The following is a 16,995-nucleotide window of genomic DNA, read 5'->3' on the forward strand; positions in this document are numbered from 1 at the left end:
TACCATAGGTAATAAAGACGAAAGAGGAGGGTTAGCAAAAAAATACCAACCCAAAACCCAAACCCCCACCCAAAGACCAGGAAGCGTGACACTGCGGTGGAATTTCTCCTTTTGTCAGGCTGACTCTCACAGTGTCACTGGTGTAGCTATCTAACCCACGGCATGGCTCAACCACAGAGGAGGCTGGGCAGCAAGTTTGTGGGGAGCGTAGGTAGTTTTGGGGTTGACCTAGGTGAAATGAGGTGCTGCCGAGACGTGTGCAGAAAATGGGGAAGGAGAAAGGGAGAGGATGAGGAGAGATAAGCAGCAGATGCCGAGGTCCAGGGAAACAGAGGAGGGGGTGACAAAGGGAAGGGCTGCCCCTGGCCGGGCGTGCCCTCTGGGGATGCCTCTGCCTCCGGGGTTACTGGATATAAATGGTGAAGGATCAGCGCCACCACCACCACCAGATCCTCGTGGTGAGCCACCAAAGTGTGAAGCTGCTGTCCCGTGGAGGGGAGGCTCAGCATCCCCAGGCAGTCCTGCTTACAGCTGGCCCAAACACCCCCTTCCTTCAGGTCCCAGGTGTCCCCAGAAGAAGCCACAGCCATCCATTACCCGGCCCAACCTCTCGGGCTTTGTCCCCGCTCAAGCCTGCGCCCTTGCTAAGGGACGGGGTCCCACCGGAGAGGTTCGCCTCGGGGGCCAGCTTCACACCACCCGTCCCACCGCTGGGCAGCCAGCCGGGTCCCGCGGGAGCCCGAGGGCAGCACCTGGGCAAGGCCGCTGGCCGCGGCGGGCTCCGGCAAGGCTTCCCCCGCCTGCACCCGGGCCCGCCGCCCGCCGAGCCCCTCAGGGCGCCCGGCGGCGGCGGGGCAGGCCCGCCGCGACCCCAGCCGCCAACCGCCGCCGCCCGCTGGGGCCATCTTGGCGTGCGCGGCCGGGCGCAGCGCCGCCCGCCCGGAGGGAGCGCCGGCCCCGGGCCCCGGCGCGGCTCCCGGGAGCGGGTAGCGCCTAGCAGCGTGAGGCGGGAAGGCTGGGCTGCGGAGGGAGCCGGCCTCGGCTGCCCCCCCCGCCCCGCAGTCGCTGTGCAGCGGAGGCGTCCAGCCCCGGGATGTCCCGTTCCGCCCCCCCAGCCCCGGCGCGGGGCCGTGTCCCCCCTCCGCCCCGGCGGCCTCGCTTTTGTAACTGAAGCCCCGGGAGTCCCCAGGCGTCACGTCGTAAGAGCGCTCTGTCGAGGCGGCAGCAGCCGCCTGCGCCCGCGGATCACCTCGGGGCCCTCCCGCGGGAGGAGGGGTGAAAATGCAAACTCCTGCTCGTTATCGTGATGCGCGGCGGTGACAGGCATTGTATTTTCGGCCAGCGAAGGTACGAGTAACTGGAGAGGCGATCCCTCGATAGGCTGTGGAAACTGGCGGCACCGAGCCAAATTTGCCCCGGGTGAGGGCGGTGGGAGTGCGGGTCCCTATTGTCCCTTCACGAGTGGGTCCGGCACCCCCGGGAAGAGCCGCGGCAGCCCACCGGGGCGGCCCGCGGGGGCGGCGGGCTGCTCCCTGCGCCCACGCGTGGGCTGGGGGTGGCGGGTCGCTCCAGCCGAAGCACTTTTCTCCGTTGGGTGGGCAGGGAGAGCGGGAGATCGACAGCAAAGATTTCGGGGAGAGGAGTAAAACGCCTCGCAAATAGAATACGCCAGCAGCCCAGGCGGCTGAACGCCGCTGCGCCTTTCCCGCAGACGGGCTCCCCATCAGGGCACTCGGGGGAAAGGGAAAAAAAAAAAAAGGAGGAAAAAAAAAATCCCTAATACTTTTACCTTTGGAAAATGGAAGGGGGGTTTTTCGTGCTGTCGCTGCCAAGCCTAGGATTTTGTTTTCTCTCCCAGCATGCGTTGATGACATCACGAAGTGCCCCTTCTTTGTGTGTCAGTGATGTCACCAAGTGCAGTGTGGGGGACAATGGAATCCTGAACTCCGGGCGAGGGCGAGTGGGAAGCGGCTGCTGCTGCTGGTTCAGGGCTGAGCCGGGGGAGGGAAGGGAGGACACAGCTGCTGCTTTGGGGCTGAAACAGGTGAGAGACGGGAAAGCTGCCGGGGGATCCCTTTTGGCTTGCGGGGGGGGGGGGGGGGCTTTGGGCTGGGCTTTTTTTTTTCCTTCTTCTTTTTCTCTTCCTCCCCCCCCCATTGCTTTCCAACTGAGACAGGTGAGAAGTTGCTGCTGCTGCCGGAGGGACAAAGCAGGTGAGGCAGGGGAGAAGCTTTGGGGTTGAAACAGTTGTAGGAATAGGGGGAAAGCGAGCAGCCCCCCCGCCGCCAAGCCTAACAGCCCCCTCTCGGCCTTAAAAAAGCAGCCCCGGGAGCTCGCCCCCTCTCCCAGCCACCTGCCTCGACCGCGTTCCCTGTGGGGCTCTCGCACGGAAGCAGACGCGGAGCCGGGGAGGGCGTTATCCCTCCCCCCTTGACACCCCCGCAGATTACTTTCCAGAGGGTCTCCATTAAAAACTCAACGTCCCCCTCCGAGCGCCCCTTTCTTCGTTCCCCGGCACCCGCCGGAGCGGGGGGGACGGGGAGACCCTGGCTGCCGGGATCCCCCCCCCCTCCGGCCCCGGAGCGGGGGCTCCGCCACCTGCCCCCCCCACCCCCACCCCGGCCCCCGCTCCGCGCGAGGCGGCGGCGGGTGGCGCCCCGGCCCCGCCGCCCCCCAGCCCCGCTCGGCGGTGGGGGAGGCAGCCAGGGAAGCCATTGCCTGTTTAATAGTTGCTGTTGCAGCACTTCCGCTTCTCTCCCAGCGAGAGAGACACGAGTGGCCAGGCCCAGCCGCACCGAGGAGGAGCAGCCAGACACAAAGGGAGAGGTAGGGGGACGGGGCACCCCCCGCCGCCCTCCCCGCCGGCCCCGGGGGCAGGGGCGAGGGGCAGGGCCGGCCGCGGCCCGGCGATGGGGCGGGAGGCGGCGGAGGCGGCGGGGCAGGGGGGGGATCGCGCCCGGGGCTGTCAGGTACCGCTGTCCCCCCGGCCCCTCGCCGCCCGGCCCTGCGGGCCCGCGGCCGGGGGAGCTCGCCCGGGCCCCCCCCCCCCGCCCCCGGCTCTCGCCCGGCGGAGGGGCGGCAGCGGGGCGGGCGGCACGGCGGGGGGCAGGGGAGCTCCCCGGGGGCCGCTGGCCCTGGCAGGGAGGCGGCCGTGGGCCGGCCCCCCGGGCCGCTGCTGCCCCGCCGCCGCTCGTCCCGGGCCCGCGGCTGCCCCCCTCGCTCCCACCCTAACTCTGCCGGGGTGCCCTGCCCGCCCCCCCCCCTCCCCGCATCCCTCCCGACGGCTTCTCGCCCCTCTCGGCTGCGGACCTGCCCTCGGTAGCCCGCCGTGCTCGCCCTCCTCCCCTTTGCCCCCGAGGTGCCCGCGTGAAACCGGGCTACCTCCCCCCCGGCACCCCGCTGCCCCCCTCCCTGCCCCCGGCCTCCCCGGGCCCTCCGGTCTCACCCCTTGTAGGCCGTGGCCCTTCTTTTCCTAACCCCCCCCCCCCCCCCCCCCCCCCCCACCGTGTTCCCTTCCACCTTTGCTGGCATGCCCCTCAGTGCAGTGGGCCTCGGTGGGTTCCCTCCACGCACCCCACTCCCCACTTAGCTTTTCCCCCTCGTCCGCCCCCCCCCCCGTCCCCCCTGCTCCCAAGACCCAATCCAGCAGGCAGGGGGTTATCCAGCAGGCAGGGGTTTCCCCACTGCAGGTCACAGATCCTCCTTCGGGGTCTCCCCCCTGTTGCCAGTGATGCCCCACTTCCATTTTAGTGCTGGCGACGGTCCCGCCTCCCCCACGTGCCTCCCGGGAACCCAAGGGACCGGAGCTGTTCCATTTTTATCTCCTGCACCCCTAGGCTAGATAGTGGTGGGTGGTGATGGCTCTTGTGTGTGCAGTTTGGGGGAGATTAGAAGGATTTGCTTTGAGCTTCCCCGATCCTCGCAGTCGTCCTCGTTCCAGTCTCTTCTCCTCTCATTTCGCACTTGCTTTCTGAGAGGAAGCTTTCAAAGTCCCTTTCGCCCTGCTCCTCCGTGTTACTAGTGCAGGGGAGGCTACTGCTTCTCCTGCTTCGACTGTAGGGCCTGAAGAGGAGAGGGAGACACAATGACTCTTTAAAAGGAGCGTGACCCAAACACAGAGCGAGATCGTCAACAGCCTTTCTCTGTGTGTGTTTGTGTTCACTGTTTGTTCCCCACGCCCCATGGTGTCTCCTCTCCAGGTTGGGGTGTGTGGTGGGGGGGTCGCTATGTCGGATGACGATTCGAGGGCCAGCACCAGCTCCTCCTCATCTTCATCCTCCAACCAACAGACAGAGAAAGAGACAAGCACGCCTAAGAAGAAGGAAAGCAAAGTCAGCATGAGTAAAAACTCTAAGCTGCTATCTACCAGTGCCAAGAGGTGAGGTTGCAGTCAGTTTTCTCACTGATTTGCTGCATCTTCTCTCCTTCCTTGTTTTATTTTGCTCCGTTTCCCCACTGCTCCCTTGCAGCTTCCATTCTTCATCTCTAGCCCTTATGCTCAACCTTTTCACATGAAGCTGCCATTGTCTCACTTTTCTCAGCGTCTCGGTGCAGTGAGTGTCTGCCCAACTTCACTGCTCTGTGGTCTCTCTCCTGCTTCTTCCTCTGTTCCATCCCAAATATTTTCCTGTCTTTTCTTCCTCCGGGCTGTTATTCTGTCCCTCAATTATTTCCACTGTCTTTGCCTTTTCCCTTATTAGCATCAGTTGTAGGGATGGTGTAGGATTGGCATGTAGGACCTTAATTCCTTCTCTGCCACTGGAAGCTGTGTGGTCCTGATTAAGGCATTGCATTTCAACGTCAGTTTCCCTCTCTGTAGGTTGGGATTGATCTAGAGTGGCTTTTTTCTTTCCAGGACTGCTTTGGGGATCAGTTAATGTTTGTGAAGAGTTTTGACTTTGCTTGCACTGGGGGAGTGCACTCCAGTGCAAGTGGTGTAATACAGCCCCAAACCTTTTCCACCAAATACATTTACTGTTTTTCTGTCTGCTCATCACTTATATTGAATTTTCTGTGTATGGTTGGATGTTGACTAGAATAAGTAATCCACAGCAGGTCCACTTGTGGACATCCTGCTCTAAAATAGTCTTTGCTCACAGCACAGACAGCACAGGGTTGGGTGGATTTTTTTGAGAATGAAATAATTTTTATTCCAGAATAACGTCTACATGGGGGAGAGAAGCCTGTGTAGAATAGTAATTCCAGAACAGCTCTGTCAGTCAGTTTTCTTCACCTGGACAGATGCTTGGAGCCACTCAGTTTAAAAAAACTCCAAACTTATTTATTCTTATTTATTCTGTGTTTCACCTGAATTCAGCGCCATTCTGCTCCAGGGAGCTAAGCTGACAAATGGAAGTTTTCAAGCAAACTTGCAGTACTTCAGTAAGAATAATAAACCATCTCACTGAACAGCTTTGCCAGGCAGCACAGAGAGGTTGCATCTGTAGGTGTCAAAAGTGACTGGGGCTTTATGCAAATGCCCTTTCGTCGCAACTAAGTTCTCTGTGGCTTTGTAGAATTTAGGCAGTTTGGTTATTCCAGATCTCCACTCAGCAGGTTTCCATGGCAAACTGACATAGATAGTGGCAAGCGCTGTTTACGTGTCGTGCCCTAACTATTTTAAAAAGAAGATCGTAAACTGCCTCATATGAAAAGGCTGTGGTTCTCATGTATGACAACTGGAAGAGAGGCAGAAGATGCTGGCTGAGTTTAAAGGAGAAGGGAGACAGACTGAGTGCTGGGTGGGGAAATCTGGAGGAGAAGCCTGAGTGACAGCAATGGGACTCCAGGGAAGGGGATGATAGCTGGTTGGGCGTTCTGTGGCAAAAGCAGCGTGAGCCCAGAATAGTCTGGGCAGGGAGGAGAGGGTGTTGTCCGTACGCGGTGAAGAGAGGGAGCGTCTGGAGCCCTGAGGGAGGAGGGGACGTGGGGATGTTGTGTGGCTCTTGAGGGTGAAGAGAGGGGAGGATTGAAGGTGGCAGGAATGCGCAGGAGCCTCGGAAATAGATATTCACCTTCCTTTAAGTGTCCTTGGGAATGGTGCAGTTATTCACTCCCTTGGGGCTGGTGTTTTTTCTCAGGATGGTGATGGGAAGCTGGGGGGGGAGAGAGGGGGAGCCAATTTGGCAATGACCGTTTCTCTCAATCCAGCAAGACAAAGTTCCTTTTCAGACTGCAGTTTCCTCCTAGCACTTGGTGCATCACATTTGCAGAGGTTTTCCCTCATTTACAGGCTGGTTGGCAGAGTAAAGCGGACAATCTTTTCCACTGCCCCTTTGTGGTTGGCATCTTTATGGGAGCATAGAACACTGCACCTGTCTGGGTTCAGTGCACGGTGCCTGTCTGCTTTTCTGGCCGTCTCTGTAACAGGGCGCCTGTCCTGCTTGGTGTGTTTGGACTGGTGGGAGGCTGCAGTTGAGAGTGCCTCTCTCTTATGTAGTGTTGCAAACTCACGGTGACAATATGTCTGTAAGGTGTATGTGTTAACTGCTGTCCCGCACAGTGACTTACCTTTGTTCCTTCTCTCTTTTATTGCCACAGGATTCAGAAGGAATTGGCTGACATCACCTTAGATCCACCTCCCAACTGCAGGTTGGTGTCGATTCCTTACCTGAGAAGGGTGGGGGAAGGCGAGGGGCTGAAGGGTGCCTGTGTGTGACTGTCCTCAGAGGCTCTGAGGAGAGCAGAGAAACGGCTGTTTAGGTGACCAGCAGTACTTTTGTGAATGCTTGGATAATATTAAATAGTTTCCAGGTGGGAGGACCTCCAGAGATTATATGTGTTTTGATATGAGTTTTCTGTTTGTCTGGGGGGTTGTTTCGTTGTTTGTTTTTGGTTTTTTTAACAATTGCATTTCAATCTGTTATACTGCTTTGTGTGTATGTTTCTAAAACTGGCCTATAAAGAAGAGTGAAAACTTTCTCCTTGTTTTTTCTGGTTTATAAATCTTAATGCCTGACTGCACTAATCTTATATAAATAAGAGTCCTGCCAAGGAAGCAGAGAATAGTAAAACGCTATGAGCTTTTTAGCTCAGAGTGCTGTTGTGAACAGTAACTTATAGTGGAAAAGAAGCGCGAATTTGTCACTCAGTGGGTGCCCTACAGGAGCACACATGTTAGCTGATGAAATAAAAAGCAGGGATAGTCTGTTGCCCTTTATAGAGCAGCTTGGTTTTAAGTATGTTTTGGAAACTTGTACCGTTTGTTTAAAACATCTAGCAGGTTGATTTGGTTGATTGCATGGTGTCCTGAGCCTCTTTGCATTTGGAGAGAAGACAGTAGTAGTGTAACATCTTTGGTTGTGCTTGTTCATTCAAGAGGAAAGTGGCTTTCGGTCTGGTCTGTGTTCGCTGTAGCTGCCAAAGCACAACTCTGTTCCTATCTTCTTGCTGTGGCTGAGGTTTGAGGCCTTTTGATGTTGGTGATAGCAAAAATCACAGAAAATTCTGCTTATAAATAACTATTTAAGTTGGTCTTTTTAGTATTCAGTTGCCATCCACAAATGCACATGAACCTTTTTATTGAAGCTTTTTATTGTTGTTAGTCTGCAGGGAGGCATTAGCAAAAGAGTTAGCCTGACAGGTCCAGAACAACTTTTTCGGTACCAGTCCCAAGGATCATAATTAATTAAAGGAGGGATGGGATGAGGCACGTGAGTAGAGGTCTAGGCTGATACTAAGATTTTTGAGCTATTTGGATGATAACTGATGAGCTCTGAAATCTTTAGCTGTGACGATATTTTTTTAGCGATAATAACAACTACCTGAATATTACAAGAGCTTCCAGCTCTTGGGCTGGAGTTGTCTGGCCTGTCTGCATCCTGGCTCTGTGTCAGGATGAAGTCCACATGTTTTCCCCTCCTCCTCCCACCATAACCTGATTTTCATGGGAAAGAAACACAGAAGCACAGCTCAGCATGGCACTGTGACTTGCTCTCTAGATAGCTGAGTCTGGGTGATCAAGGTGCTGGTACTGCAGTCTGAAGTTTGCAAATCTATCCAAAAGTAGTGATAGTATACAAGTATGTCAGATTGCAGGTTTCATCTGAAGGTTTGTGTAAATAATAGTAGAGCCCTAATTTGTCCTTGTTTCAATTGGCATCATTCACAGGTACAGACGAGCTAGCAGGGTACCTGTCAAAATAGAATACGCTTTTGTTTTTTCTCTTTTTAATTACATAGACCACTGAGGATAATGCACTTCAAGACCCACATAGTAAATTTGTGCTGTTTCAGCTTTTATAAATATTTCTAATGGTAAAAATGAGTTCATAGTACAAATAGTGATGATTAATCTTTGCCCATAATGCAATTACAGGTATTCTGCATTCCTTCCGACCTTCAAATGAATGACAGTGAAGGCTGGCAACTCTTGCAAATAATACATGAAACTGTTGTAATTGTTACTGTCTCTTAATATGTTGATAGGTAGGAAAATGTGAATGGAGGGGTTTATGTGTGTGTGTGACCAAAGGAGTTTTGGTATTGCTCATCTTGGGGTGAAGTCATCCTACTTCAGTAAAGATAGTGCTGAGAGTGAAGGAGAGCAGCTCTCCTTATGGCTAACGAGGTTCCAATTGCACAGTCAAACACTGGGAGTTTGCTTCTGTAGCAGCTGGTTTGTATAAGGATAGGCAGGTGCCAATTGCCACAACAGTGAGATGAGTTTCAACTATTGCAGTTATGGAGAAAGTTCACCTCTTGTGGAAAAAGAAATAGAAGTAGTCGATTTGTGAGTGTGAGGAGATTAAGCAAGTGAGAGACTCTGGTTGCTGCGTGATGTTTAAGGTTGCCAAAATTTGTTCTGGGGAAGCCTGCTGACAGTGTCACTCCTCCCCCCCCCCCTTTTTTTTTTCCTTCATATGAACATTATTAGCACGCTGAGAGGGAGTTATTAAATAAATAGTTCCAGAACTTAGTTTCAATTTCCTGCCTTCATGACTTTGCCTGTCCTTACCTTTCCTCTGACCTCCAGCCCCTCATCTCTCTGCTGCCTTTGTGCCTCTACAGACTTTTTTCAGGTGTCACTGAAGGGGAGAGCAGAGCAGTCCTCTCGTTTTAGGCATCTCGCTCTCTCCTGGAAGACTAATCTCAAAACTTGCATATTCAGGGAGCTGTATATGATACCAGGTACTACCTATTCTGCTGTCAACTTTAGGGGTGGCAAAGTCTCAGAAGTCACATTTGAAAATGTGCATCCAAAACTGTATCCTGTGTTATGTTGGAAATGTCGTATTCCTTTTTTCTACCGAACATTTGTTCTTACACCCCTCACCACCATCTTTGTATTTTCCCCTGTTCTGTGCTGTGCCTGGTGTTTGATAGCAGTTCATTATTGGCCATGCTTTAATTTTTGGCGTCGTTGCAAAGTGCTGTTCTTCTTCCAGTCTTATTGCAGTAATGGGAGTTCAAGATATTTAACACATCCCAGAGCAGCTTTGCATATTGAAAGAAAAAGCTTTAGGTTGTAAATGATTTTTAGTAAGAACCATTTTATTTTTCTGCTTATAAAACACCACATATAAGATGCAATTACAAATAATGAAAACCACTTGATATTTAAAAAAAAAATAGCTTAAAAACAAATGAGTTTCATTTTTATTTTTGTAGCTTGCAGTGACCGTATTTTCATGTGTGTAACCCACAGATCGTCTGTTTAAAAAAAAAAAAAAACACCACCAAAACCCAACAACAAACAAAAAAACCCGAAACCCCAAGCACACTCAACACCCAGTGATTGAGCAGCTGTGTGGGTTTTACACATATGTGGGTAATATGAGGGGAAGTTTATCCCAGAACTTCCTCTCCCCTCAGTAGTTTCCTTGTTTCTGGTTTTCCGTAGCTTGCCTGTGTGCCCCAAATGCTTACCTGTGCTTGTCTCTTGTTGGCTGCTTCATCATCTCTTGTAGTCCCTTTGCCCCTCATGTCTCCCTCCCCAGGCTGTGATTTTGCTTTTATGCAGGCTAGTAGAAGTTACTTGTACAGAGGTGCAGAATATGTGCATGGAAATGCGATCTATGTTTGGCCTGCATTCAAAAAATAGATTTTTGGACTTGAAGATATTTTCTAAAAAGATATATTTAATTCATGTCACAAATTTGTGGGTCCCTGATGGAGGCAATGCTGTCCTCATAAGTGTCCTAGTGTAGTGTGTGTGTAGAGTTCGGCTACTTCTGAATGGTTCTCACTCCTCTTCATCACTTTTGGTAGGCTGTCCCTCTAGAGGTCTTCAATTTCTGTTGTCTGCAAGATGATTTGACTTCTGATATTAATACTGAGTTATGAAAGTTAAATGTGGCTTTCAAGTTCAAAAGGTGGTTAGTGGCTAGTATGAATTGGAGAATAACTGGTTGGACCTAAAGTGTTTTAAATCTTTTAAGAGAGTACCTGGTGATTTCTTCTGCTACTTTGTATTATATCAGGAAGTTACAACTCTTGTTTTAGAACTCAAAGGAGGTACCTAGAGACTTTGGACTTATGGTCTTCTGTATATGTTGATGACAGAGGACTGTGTTGTGTCTTTGCTTTGGGTCATGGAAGTCCGTGTCCGTGACTGTCTGCACATGTCAAAATAGAGTTCCATCTTGCTACGTAGGCAGACCTGATCTTTGTTTGTAGATAACACTTGTCAGTATTGTGCCAAAACTTTCATTCTCTCATTGTGATGAAGTTGCCAAAGTTTTAACAGAAGTTAATTGAAGCTTTACATACTGTTTATTCTCTTTGTGTCATTTATTTGACCTCTGTATCTAAGCATCTCCTGATAGTAAATCTACTTATTGCTGTGAGGTTATGAAATAAATGGTTTTCCCCATTTTAGGGATGGGGAGTTGCAGCACACAAAAACCAAGTGACTTGTCCAAGGTCACACAGGAAGTCTGTGGCAAAGTGGAGAAATGAATGTAAATCTCCTTTGTTTCAGGCTAACTTGCAGCTGAGCTATTCTGCTGGAACTGTGTGCATCAGTTGCGTTATGACCACGGCATTGAATTTGTGCTTTATTGGGTGTCTGGTATTGACTGTATGTAAGCATGGTAATTTAATGTTATTTTTCCCATCTGTGTAGAGGGACCAAAATGGATATTAACTATAATTAACGTTTTTTAATCTTTCTTACCCAAACTGAAACAAGTTTGTCTCCACATGGCTCATTTAAGTCCATATAGGCACGACCAGCTGTTATTTAAACAAAAAGAATTTTCAAACCTTTACTGAAGGAGGCATTTGCCTGCAAGTCTTACCATTGCTTCAGAGTAAAATGCTATCACAAATTCATTATTTAAATAATAATAAAATACACTTGTGTTTCCTGGCTCCTTCAGCCCAGTTTTTGTAAATTCACAGAATAAGGACCACATCTCTCTGAGAGTCTTGTGAAAGTTAACTGTCAGCACTTAATAAATATACGTCTCAGTATAGATGGTGTGGAGAAGTGCTCTCCATTATAACGTGGGGAATATTAATAGTTTTCAAAACTTTGCAATGTAGAATTAAAATTTCTTGGCTAGAGAGAAGTCTGCAGAAAATGTGTGGCTCAAAGGCAGTTTTGAACTCAATAGTTTCATATTATAATTAATATATTTCATCTACATACCATGAAAGTCTGGCATTTGTTTTGATTGCATCTGGTTTTATGGTGCTTGTAATTTTTTGCAAATGTATTTTCTCAATACCTCCAACTCCAATAATGCTTTAAGTGTTTTTGCTTTTAAAACTAGTGTATTATCTAAGGATGGATTGTCACTGTTAAACTAGTATCAGTGTTGTTTTTATTAATTTCATGCTTGAAGTAGTTCTCCCTGAACATAGCTATATTCTGGCATAAACTTTCTGGTCTTATGTTTTGTATTTAAAAAACTTAATTTTGGTATGACTTTTTTTTTTTAATGTGCACACTCAAATTATTAGATCAAGAATGACATGAATGCTGAATTTTACTTCCTTGTAGAAATAAAAAATGCAGATCATGTTTAATGAAAATTATCAGCTTACAAAAGTGCTTTTAGCACTTCTTTTTTTCTCTCCCCCCCCCCCCCCCCCCCCAAGTTGTTTCTCTGAAATGGGATTGTTTTCTGTGAGAAGTTTCCAGCTGTAGGATAGGAAGGACCTTCGTAATTAGTGCTGTGTGTAGTTGAAAAATATCTTTTGTCATATAAACTACCAGTGGTTCAGCATTCCCTCCCTGCTTTGTTTGGCACATGATCCCTGGAGAAATAACTCTTCCTTTTGAAATGGTGTATTAACTAATTTAGAGATTCTCTGCAGCTGTGTATGGTCTCGCTTGCAAACCATAAAAATAATACCATTTCTACACTCTGTGAATTTGAAGTATACGTAGGTAGCAGCTCCTCCAGGCAAAGTCCTCTGTCTGACGTACTCAGACAATAGCTGCACAGGAACAGCTTCTTTACTGTGGGTTGATTAGTTAATATTACAGGAATTCACCTTTCTGAAGATATTCTTGTTTGTTTTTTATTGGCTCCCTTTAAAATCAAATGTTTTGATGGCCGGGCTGCTCGGACACTGTGGCAGGAGCTGGCTGATGCTGTGGTAGATTTTGTTTGGCACATCCTGGCTCTGTAATTCCCAAATGAACTGCATTCTGTGCTCTTGCATGCCAAACATCAGAACGATGAATCTTGAGAGCGGCTGTGAAATTGTATCATGGCTAAGAACAAAGAGGATTGAAATCCCTTCTGTGCACACTCTCTTGTACACCACTTAATTTTATTATTTGACTTTAAGCTTTGCTGCCCTTGGAGGGCACTGTGCAACTGTGTTTATGATGCTGCGTATATGTTTTATCTGACAAATTCTAATACTTTCTCTTGGTTATGCCATCTTTAATTTGGTTTCATTTCTGTTGTATTCAAGCTCTGCTTGTCCAGATTTTTATATTGGATATGTGTATTAGCAGTGGGTTACATGTCTGGTTTTGTTTGAAGAAATATTCATGATATGCGTGTGGTACTTTATAAACATAAATGGGAAACACTGTGTGTGGAGTATTTGTACTTTAAGGGCTTGAATCTATCTTGTCTTTTTATATGAAGACAAAATTATCCATGGAGAATGGGCAAGTCTAGGGGATTGAGAAAGTGATAGGGGATGGTTTTGTGTTTGAGGATTTCAACAAGGGCAGGTTGCTAGTGACTGAGAGCTTTGTGGTTTCTGAAGAATGGGTTGGTCTTGAGAGCCGATAAGATGCCATCTGACAAGACATTAACTTTGGCCCCACTGTCAAAGGGGGTTGTTCTGAGAACAGAGACAGAGCTCACCTGTACCAGTACAAGTTATGTGGGTGGATTAAGGTTATTGTTAGTGCATAGCAAAACTTCTGCAGCCTGTGCCTGCACTCTTCTGTAATTGTACATGACAGACTGGCCTTCCATACAGCACCTCTCTAAAAGTATTTAATGTACTAAACAAAAGATATCGTTTTATGTGAATGGGTTAAGAGATTATTGCACATCTGTGCAGACTTGCACACCACATACAAATTTAAGGGCTATGCTTTCTCCACCAAAGAAAGTGCTTTAAACTAAGTTAAATTAATGATGTAATTTAGTCATTATAGTAGAATCTTGCCAATCTGTACGTTTATTTGAATGAAATAAGTTTATACTTGGTTTTCCCTCTGAGGCTTAACAGTGGAGGTCGAAATACTGACAGTTATTTTACAAGATGAACTAGAGAACGTGTATCGTCAAGTACTATAAATAAACTACAACTGTCAAAATAAACACTGTACACTCTGGAATTCAGAGAGGTTTTCTTGTTTCTCTTGCTAATTTGCAAATTTCAGCAATGTGTGATTGGTCTTCCAAGGCATTTGTGGAAAGTGTAATGGTTACTACAGTGCATTTAATACATGTTTTCTGTGCATGAGGGGCTCGCTGATGTTACCAGGAGAATATATCACAGATCTGTATGCTTAACTGCAACATCCAAAGTGCAATGTTCTTTTCTTTATTAATCTGGACTCCCTGGGATGGGAGGTGGGGGAGAAAAGGAGAGTGGGGTATGCAGACTGTAGCTCAGGGCAGATGTGTTGTTTGATTCCTCACACTCTCTCCAATCTCTTTCATGATTTTACAACTGAAAATACAGGTCAGGTAAGTTGAAGTTGAGCTGTTTAGAGAACTGGGTCCAGGCCAAGTCTTGGCAGTTCATTTGTTTAAGAGAAAATACAAAGTAATTGGATTAAAGAAGCTGTATGATTAATGATGTAGAGTCCTGTTAAATTTCTTCTGTATTTCTATGAAACAGCGCAGAGTCGAGGGTTTGATTCCTCCAGGGGTTTCAACTTTTAGACTCAAAAGCGAGCGTAAACCAAATCAGCACGTTAGATACATTTTGCACTTTCTTTGTATCAGTGTAAATGATTATTTAAGAGATTAGAGAATTGCATTTCTCATCTTTCCCTCTGGAGCTGCTGAACTTGCTGGAAATCAAGAATCTTGAACTGGTACTGAGAATTGTAAAGGCAGTAGTAAATGCTGAGGGCTAGGGAGGAGGTGCTTCCAGGGGCAGGTGGACTGCTAATATTTAATGCTATTTCTGCTATGGGTGTCTGAGGAATAGATTTTTGCCATTGAAGCTAATTCCAGTGTCTATTAAGGAGAAACCAGGAGAGGGGTCTTGGGGTCTTTTGTTTTTTTCTTTCTTTCTTTTGATGCCTAGGATCCTACAGAGAGTTGCACACAGGAGTGAAAAGGCCAGCAAACATTAAAAATTAATTCTGAAGTCAAAGGTGTCTTTTCACAATAGAAGAATTGATGAAAAGAAGAAAGATACCTCTAGTTTGGACTGAAAACATTGTCAGAGTTTTTGGAGACAACAGCAAAGCTTCAGGGCAGTAGCTATTGTTATACAAGGAAGCCTGTCAGGGTAACTGTCTCAAAGGTTTTACCTGCAGCTTGAATATCTTCACTGAAATTTTAAGGTGCTAATTTAGGTGATGACTGTTACAGATCTGTCAAGAGGACAACTTCTAGAAAGTTTCAGTGTGTTATTTTGTATTCTGAACAAGTGTAGACTGCTCTGAGAAGTGGCCTATAAATGGTGGAGAAAGTGCAATATATTTAATTAAAGCTGTTTAACTGTTGCAGATGGTTTTGAAAGATTGCTAAAATGCACATTGTTGTAACATAGTTTTAAAGCAATTATATCAATACTGTAGTACACTATAAAAGGTCATTTCACCAGAAGTTTCTGATCAATCAAACTGATTGTTTTAATACTATGTTTGCACGTTATTTCCTGTATGTCTTGGTAACCTTTTTAAAGGAGATAAATTAGGTGATGCATGCAAGCATTTATAGTTGGTGTCCTCCTTGACTTGCTTGTAAGTAGTTTATCAATGAGAATAGTCTGGTTTTGTTTTTGATGGGGTAATTCTCAATTTGAGAATCTCATATTTTGTAGTGCTCTGGCTTCTGATAAAAGTATTTGTGCTTACTCACACTTGGGGCTTTGTGGGAGAGGGGAAAAAGACGGAAGGCTTTAAACAGCTGTGCCAAATAAAATCTCAAAATATCATTAATCTGACTAGAGTTCTCTATTGCATTAAAGCTGTGGTGATGCTTTCCTTCCTACTTCAAATGAAACTTGAACAGCACCCTCATGATCTAGGAAATCAGGCAAGAAGATGTATAGTAGTGACAAGAGTTACCTAGAAGATCTATGTTTTGAATGTAACTAGAGTCAGGCCTTCAGATGCCCTACTGCTTGTCTTTTAGTTGCATCCCAGGATTGAAGTCTCTAGTGAAATTTTAATACTTTCTTTGAAATAGCATTTTTCCAATTTTTTCCAGCCCCTCACTTCCCTTATGAGGTTAATCAGATTGTAGGCATTGGTAAGACAGAGAATGAGTTGCAGGTGAGGAATGGAAAAGTACGTACAAACACTCGAGGCAGAAGGGTGTTACTCGAGGACAGCAAGATTGTGCAAGGCTTTAGTGATGACTGTAAGAGGTAGCAGAGAGAGAGATGGCCCATCAGGGCAGCAGAGGCAATTTTGCACTGGTTGCTGAAACAGTTGGCAGCAAAGGTGGAAGCAGAGACAGACTGATTATTTGTCTGCTCCAGCAATATAGGTCCACTTTCTTATTGCCCTGTCTTGAGGAGCAGAAGACGTGGGGCATCCTCCTCTTGAATGAATGGGGAGGGCCATCCATGGGCCAACCTCTTCTTGGGCATGAGTGAATTTTTAAAACAGGCAAGCATGCAAGCTGCAACAATAGTTTTTGCTGTGCTGCTTGTATTGCACCCCACCTGGGAGGCAAAATATTCGTATAGCAATAAAGTCAATGCGTTTATACAGTCTTACACTGTTTACAATGCTCTGTAAATCAAGAAGGCACAACCTACTATACCTTGAAGAATACATGTAACAAGTGCCCAAATGTATCTTTGTAGGCCTACTTGAACTGCTGAATGAGTTGCACATGGCTCTTGACCCATGGATTGTCCTCCTATATCTTTAGAAGTGGATGAGCAAGATGTGAGAAGTGGGAGAAGAAAATTGGAGGAGTGATAGCAAGAAAGGAGCAGAGGGAGAGAAAGGCAGAGGTAGAAATGGAGGGAGGAGGCAAAAGGGGGAGAGAGAAACAAGTAAGCAAACAAAAAAGGGTAGGAAAGTTCAAAAATCACTTGAAACTCTGTCAATCCCAATCAAGTAGACTATTATTAAAGCTAGGAAGTTGCAAATTTAATTTGTTGAATGCCCTGTGAACCTGCATCTCCCAAAGGAGCACACCTTGCTTTTGTAGCAACTGGAAGAGAAGTATGACAATAACTGTTATTCAGTAAATTCCATAGTACTAAATACAGAGATATTCACTGAAACTGTTAAGAGATCATTTTAGAACAGATTAAGTCCTTCTACCCGGTAGGCAGTGGAGTTCTGGAAGCTGTTCCTGCAGGAGGTCGTGGAGGCAGATAGTATCAGTACACTCAAAAATGGCCTGAACAAATTCATGGGCAACAGGTCCA

General features: G+C 47.4%; 1 protein-coding gene across 6 annotated transcripts in view; it reads left to right on the forward strand.

Moving 5' to 3' along the window:
• Positions 1 to 1,291: 1,291 nt before the first annotated feature.
• Positions 1,292 to 16,995, forward strand: part of LOC142042366 (ubiquitin-conjugating enzyme E2 E1) — a 47,284-nt gene continuing 31,580 nt past the window's right edge. Inside the window, exons 1-5 of one of the 6 annotated variants that reach the window (XM_075052252.1) lie at positions 1,292 to 1,347; positions 2,173 to 2,213; positions 2,762 to 2,826; positions 4,290 to 4,378; positions 6,541 to 6,591. In XM_075052252.1, the coding sequence (XP_074908353.1) occupies positions 1,307 to 1,347; positions 2,173 to 2,213; positions 2,762 to 2,826; positions 4,290 to 4,378; positions 6,541 to 6,591 (287 nt within the window). In that variant the 5' untranslated portion in view covers positions 1,292 to 1,306. Of the gene's footprint in view, positions 1,348 to 1,852; positions 2,045 to 2,172; positions 2,214 to 2,741; positions 2,827 to 4,199; positions 4,379 to 6,540; positions 6,592 to 16,995 lie in introns of those variants that run through there. The other 5 variants (XM_075052227.1, XM_075052258.1, XM_075052236.1 and 2 more) reach the window with 5 other exon arrangements.

This window comes from Buteo buteo, chromosome 2, assembly GCF_964188355.1.
Source record: "Buteo buteo chromosome 2, bButBut1.hap1.1, whole genome shotgun sequence".
Classification (NCBI taxonomy): Eukaryota; Metazoa; Chordata; class Aves; order Accipitriformes; family Accipitridae; genus Buteo; species Buteo buteo.